The following is a 6322-nucleotide window of genomic DNA, read 5'->3' as shown; positions in this document are numbered from 1 at the left end:
CAGGAGCGAGTCGGCGGACTGACATGGAGAAGGAGTATACGGATACACGGATCCCGACGATGAGGATCGGGACGGCTGTTGAGGACGTGGGTCAACCTTAGCGTCCCTGCCCTCCGGCAACGAGTGAAGTGTATGCAGGCGATGCGGCGAGACCTGACGATCAACGCTCTCTTCTACAACATCAACGAGAGGTCAGTCAGGGGACACTTCTTCTTGCCTCACACGTTGGATCCAGGACAGTAGAGGATCATACAGGTTCAGGTCTGTGCTACTTTCTCCTCCTCTTATCCTTCCTTGATCCTTCCCTCCCGTCCTCTCGTCTGCTCCTTCCTCTTCCCTCCGCAGATCTCTTGCGCTGACTGCCCACTTCAAGGCATGAAGGACTTGAACGATAGGATTATCCGAACTCCTCTCCCTCCTCTGCAGGTCCCGGAAGCTCTCGACTCCTCCCTTCCCCTCACTCACTCCTGACAGACCATGACCGACGATCCGCTCCGAGCCCTCCGCGCCATCCGATTCGCGTACTTCTCCCATACCTTGCTCGCGTGTCATGACTCCTCGCAGTTGTCGGTTTGACTTCCAGCTGGACAAGGAGCTGGAAGATACGCTCTCGATGGGCGAGGTCAGTGCAGGAAATGCCCAGCTGTGACCTAGCTGATGCTTTGCTGGTGCAGGTGAGGCAGGCGCTTTCTTCCAAGGTTTGACTCTTGCTCCAATAGTTTCTGTTGTTTCCCTTCATTATGACTTCCCTCCCTCCCCTTCCCCCCTCCTCCTTCCTGCCTCCTCTTTTCCCTACCTACCCTTCCCAACTTCTCATATTCTTATCCACTCAATCAGGTCAGCAAGGAACGCGTGTACACGGAGCTGAACGGGATGTTAACGGGGCCGGTGCTGTCTCCCTCTCCTTATCTCCACCTCATGCTCCAGCACAGAACCCTCGGCGATCCTTGGAACTCTTGCACTCATGTGGGATGTTTGGGTAGGGGAAATTTCACTGACTTCCCTCCCATTCTCCCAACTGCCTCCTCTGCCTCCTCCTGCCTCCTTCACCGAACCCTGCCTTGCCTTTTCTCCACTCCTTGCCTTGACTCTCGTACGTGCAGGGTCATTTTTTCTGTTCCTGAAACGATCAAAGGTAGGAAGAGGGAGTGAGGGAGGAGGCTAGAGGAAGTAGAGACAGGCAGAGGAAGTCAGAACGAAGAGAGGGAGAGTGGTGGTGGTGGAGGAAAGACGTTCATTCCCATCCTTGAGGCTTCTACAGAAGATCAGCTGGACCCCAGTTGGACCTCAAAGGCCATGGCAGTCGTGAGAAAGGTCGCGCATTTCGCTCCTGCCTCTGTCATCCCTCTCCCTCATCCTCCTCCTCTTCCCCTTCCCCCCTTCCCCTTCCTCTCCCCCTTCTTGCCCTTGGGTTTCTATGACTTCCTCTCAGATCTCGTCGCTCGACCATCAGACATTGAGTCAGATGCTCAGGAAGGAGGATGTACAGCAGCAGCTAGTCGCCCTCCACGTGAACCTCGCGCTCCTGTCCGTCCCGCGACTCACCTCCTCCTCGTAGTCGCTCTCACCCGAATGGCGCCGCCTTGTCTTTCTTGCTGCTGCCCTCACGCCGTAAGATTGTGACTCGCATGCCCCTCAGCCACGTTCACGGGAGGAGCAGGTTGCGGTCGCTTTCAGTGGAGGGAGGGAAGAAGCCGCTGCCGCTCATCGAGCACGTGATCCGTGTGGCTCTCAAGGGAACCATCAAAGACGTGCAGGTGGGAGCTAGAGGAGCTGCGGAGGAGGGTGAAGGGGCTGCAGGAAGTCTCCGTCCTCCTCGACTGCTCGGAGGAGCTGCGCCAGGTCGCCGCGTCCCTGCCGGCGCATCGTGAGGACGTCGAGCTAAAGCTGCGAGCAGCCAAGTGAGGAGCAACGGGGATGCGGCTAGACGTTTGATGGCTCTTGCAGGTGCCTGAGGAGAGGAGGAGAGCAATGGCGACTTGCGCTGGTTCTTGCTGCTGGGGAGCTCTCGGAGACATTGAGCATGGAAGATTTGCACGCTCTTGAGCGAGAAATGATGAACAGCTGGGTGAGCGAAGAGGAAGAAACGACGGAGTTGGGGCTGGGGGTTGGGAGGTGGAGGAGAGGTCACATCTTCTGAAGCTCCTGCAGGCCTTGGACAAGTGCTGGGAGATCAAGCCCCTGCTAACCGGCAACGACATCTGCCAGGCGAGACTTGACCCGCATTCATCCTGTCTCCCTCCTCCCTTCCTCCTTCCTCGCAGATCCCAACCATCTTCTCTCCCTTTCTTTACCAACCATCTTACCTCCCTCCCTCCCCCTCTCCCTCTCCCTCTCTCCGTCTCCCTCTCCCTACCAACCATCTTCTCACTCTTTCTCGCTTTCTCTCATTCAATCTCACAAATTGTGCAGATCCTCGGTCTGGACAAGAAGAACAAGGCGAGTGATCCAAGGTTGGAGTTGCTCTGCTGACCTTCCACAGGAGGACGGAATCAGAATCGGCACCATTTCCAGGGAAGTTCTTGACTGGCAGCTGTCGCAGCTCAAGTAAGTTAGGTATCCTCTGATATGTACTGACTGTTCGCAAGACCGATGGAGGCAAAGAAGGAGGATTGCCAGGAATGGGTCAAAACGAAATTCGCTTCATCATGATAGAGGACAAGAGCAAAACTCAAGTCATAACAGTTCATTATAATCTACATGTTGGGAAAGAATAAAGGAAAAGACTGAGACACATTGTTCTTCACTCTCGGGGTGAGACCTCCGAGACGAGCTTCGCTCTTGTAATCGGAAAGCTCGCACTCACGAGCACATGTTTGGTCCTGCAGCTGGAGAGCAAGGATCCTTCTCTCACTTCCCCATTGGAGGAGGACGACGATCTGCTTGAGGTGGAGCTCGAGCTCGCTGTCGCGCTCTGTCTCGCGCTGTGCTTGTTCATCTTCTTGTACATGTATGAAATCCCTGGCATCTTTGGCTACTTCGGTGATGGACGCTGAATCAATGGAAGGGGAGGAGACTGTAAGGGGAGGGAGTAGAGGAAACAGAAGGGTTCACGAAGGACGATAGCAACTGTTGCTGTCGCTGAACAAGAGAGGACAGGAGATATAGGATCGGGGAGCAAGAGCTAATCGTCTTATCTAACTCCACCCCTGATGACCACCCCCACTCAAATACTCATTACCCGTTCATTTAGCCTGAAATAAGGGGGTAAAGATACTGAATTTAATGACCCCTACCTGGCAAGCTGCTGTTTAACTTCAACGAGTCGGGGAGGTTTGACCAGAGGGTCAAGGGGGCTTAAAAGGATTTATTCCTTGGTTTGACCAGGGGATCATGGTACACAGTCCATGGTGAAACTACAATCATTCGTAATTTTATATCTAGTATTATGAATAAAACAATCACGGTTTAAAAAGGCAACGTGGAGGAGCTTCCAGATCAGGCTGCAAGAAATCAACTGAGTGGGTTAAATGATTGAGTGGGTTCAATCAAATCAAGGGTTATTTTATGAAATATTTGTTAATATTTTCACCACAAAATTTGGAATTAGATCTTGAGCATGTTACATATTTGAAACTTTCATTTTCAGATCGACGTAGGGTACCTCACCCCACCCACTCATTCCATTGACATGGTGGTTCAGATTTCGGACAGATATTCGCTGACCCTGACTTTTTTTCATTACCCCTGAATCAATGGGGGAAAAGGGGGGTGCACTCTCGAGATAAGATCGGCGAGTATCCACCCCCATCCCCCATGGTTGTTTGTTGGTGATGAAGGGATATGGATGGAGGGGACTAAAATCGAAGGGTGGTCATCGTGAAGGGTGATAGGGGGTCACCAAAAGTTGGGTCTATAATCGGTCAGGAGGCCCATGGTGAACATCACATTATTATCATACATAAGAAATAGACGAGCATGGGCACATACATGAAACCATTTGGCAAAGGCTGGGCACTGCTTTTTGACATCGGTTGCACATTGTGGGTCATGGAAGGGTTGAACCGGAGGTGGGTCCAGTTGGGGGTGGGGTACTTTATAAGTGTTTTAGAAGAGAGCAAAGGAGGTCTGCTGACTTACGTTGAGTCATAGGGAAGGACCATCTCGTTCAACCCCTCCTGCGATGACCCACCCCCTCTGTGGAACATCCGATCAGATTTCAAACCTGGTGGGTAATGTGGGAACTTTTTCTGAAGTAGGCTACTTTGAAAACTACTTTGAAATTACAAACAAAACTTGAAATATTACCAAAACAATATATTGTCTTGAATTTCAAATCAAATAGAATATCGTGACCCTAGCACTACCCGTGGTCAAGTGGTACCCACCCCAAATGTTATACTACCCCTCTTGGTTCGATCACCCACCCCTCTCCCTCTCGTTGCTCAAAGTAAAAACCCTGAACTGAGGCGACAGAGCGGCATCGGAGAGCCTTCAACAGCATCAGCATCAAGCAAGCTCAGTCAAGTAACAGCACAAGCACAAGCACAAGCACAAGCACAAGCACATCGACTACAACCTTATTAAACGCAACATAACAAGAATTCGACCTTCGTGAGGCAAAATCAGCAACTTGGATCTTTGTCTGCCTTGTACCCATTGAAGCCGTGCTATCCTTCTTGTACCTTACTCACCAGCTCAGATCGATCTCGCATTCATCGCATCGTCTCTTTTACTGCACAGCACTTGAGCACAATGCCAGGAGTCTCTACTAGAATGCTCAGATTACAGGCAGCAAAGACTCATTCGACTGCAATCTCTCATCCTCCTTCGGGTACCTCGGAGGAAAGTGAAGAGCACCACGTGCTCTGCAGAACTTCCTCTGCGTACGAACCCTACTGCGTTGGCGTTGCTACACGGAAGTACAGGAAATGTGTGATCGGTGCCCCTCATCAAGTTGGGATTCATTAATGTATGTCATGCAAGTAACTGATGCATCAGGCTCAGTTAAATTCATCAGTTTATTTCTAGGCTCATTGTACGATAGGAACGACTCCTTCATTTGTATTGTTTTTCCCGTCATCACAAGGATTTTTGACGTTGTTTCTTCTGTTTTCATTAGTAAAGCTGTTTTACAAGCATGTAACTAGGGCTCTTGTTCTTTATGCATGCTGTGAGCTTTTGATGATGCTCATCATCTTGAGGTTTGAAGAGTAATCTTATGGTTGAGAAAAAGCCGTACTTCAACCTTGTATACCAGGTTGACCACGCGGAGATCAACCTTGCGAATAACTTGTTCTCACCTCCGACACACCTGCATCAACCATCTTGCTGCTTGCTCTTTCGCTCACGGAGTTGTCTGACCTGCTCCCTCCTCTCCTTTGGCTGCTTCGCTTACCTCTCCTGACATCTCTGGAACTGGCTAATGCTGGCAACCCTCCCACCATCCCTGGGCTGCGTGCAGACCTGCTCGCATGCCGCTGCATGCTTGTAGTTAGACACTGCCCGTAAATATCGTCTATTTAGTATTCTGAGGTGAAGTTGAAATACTACCAACCATCCACCCTCCCTCCTCCCTCCCTTTCCGAAGAACTCGTCCACTCCCTTCCTCCCCATCCTCCCTCCCTTCCTCTCCCTCCCTTTTCCTGCAGAGGCTCCTTCCTCTGAACTCCTGCATTTCCTTGTAGATCCATCCAACCCTACCTCCCTCCCTTGTTCCCTCCTCATTGTTTGCAGACCTCCCTATCTCTTTCACTCCCTCATCCTGGTCAACCTAGGCTCCCTCATCCATACCCTCCATTGTCCATTGCTCCCTTGTCGCCTCTGCCTTGAACCCACAGCCCGCAACCTTCAGCTCCTTCTGCAGGTCACCGTTGACAGCAGATGCCTGACTTCCGCGTTGTTTCCTACAACATCTTATGCTCATCTCTTGCGCCTGCTGACAGATTCAGGTAGGGGAGGGGATCATGATGGAGAGTGGCTTCTTTGACCTCTGTGTGTAGGAACTGCAAACCCGAAAACCTCGATGCTGCAGTGCGACTTCCTCGAATATTATTGAAGATGGAGCAGGAGGAGAGTCGGGTGCGTGTGACACTGGTGGTGAATGACGGGAGAGCAGGTAGAGAAAGAAGCGATCATCTGCCTGCAAGAGGTCCTTGATCTTTTGTCTGTGGCCCCACAGCTTATCAGCGTTAGGTTGGAAAGTTTTGGAGCAAAGAGCTGGAAAGGTCAGGGAGATGGAGGAGGAGAGGAGGAGGAAGAGGAGGGAGAAAGATATTTTGAAACAGCTGCTTGCAGCTTCTTCCAGAAACGTGGGTACAACTACATTCATTCGGGGTATGGTGAAGCTTACAACGACTTCATGGTATGAGAATAATTGCGC

The 6322-nt window shown here is 51.1% G+C and overlaps 3 protein-coding genes across 3 annotated transcripts in view; all 3 read left to right on the top strand.

Moving 5' to 3' along the window:
* Positions 1-239: 239 nt before the first annotated feature.
* On the top strand, positions 240-2011 carry GUITHDRAFT_93484 (hypothetical protein; the record flags this gene model as incomplete). The annotated part of the gene is made up of 14 exons (XM_005836011.1): positions 240-261; positions 374-426; positions 475-521; positions 565-622; positions 675-698; positions 838-888; positions 933-979; positions 1104-1135; positions 1262-1314; positions 1433-1510; positions 1559-1611; positions 1661-1757; positions 1801-1901; positions 1948-2011. Coding segments are annotated over exons 2-14 (756 nt in total), but the record flags the coding sequence as incomplete, so codon positions are not given.
* A 2385-nt stretch (positions 2012-4396) lies between these two features.
* GUITHDRAFT_151614 (hypothetical protein) lies at positions 4397-5091 on the top strand. The gene has a single exon (XM_005836010.1). It carries the CDS (start codon positions 4696-4698, stop codon positions 4909-4911), a length of 216 nt encoding a protein of 71 aa, XP_005836067.1. The 5' UTR covers positions 4397-4695; the 3' UTR covers positions 4912-5091.
* Positions 5092-5823: 732 nt separating this feature from the next.
* Positions 5824-6322, top strand: part of GUITHDRAFT_159467 (hypothetical protein) — a gene marked incomplete at its 5' end in the record, with an annotated part of 2215 nt that continues 1716 nt past the window's right edge. The window contains 5 exons of the mRNA XM_005836009.1: positions 5824-5891; positions 5943-6021; positions 6059-6091; positions 6136-6167; positions 6238-6304. Of these exons, the coding sequence (XP_005836066.1) occupies positions 5824-5891; positions 5943-6021; positions 6059-6091; positions 6136-6167; positions 6238-6304 (279 nt within the window). The remainder of the gene's footprint in view (positions 5892-5942; positions 6022-6058; positions 6092-6135; positions 6168-6237; positions 6305-6322) is intronic.

Source organism: Guillardia theta (genome assembly GCF_000315625.1).
Source record: "Guillardia theta CCMP2712 unplaced genomic scaffold GUITHscaffold_19, whole genome shotgun sequence".
Taxonomy (NCBI): Eukaryota; class Cryptophyceae; order Pyrenomonadales; family Geminigeraceae; genus Guillardia; species Guillardia theta.
This window is presented reverse-complemented; position numbering and strand designations above follow the sequence as displayed.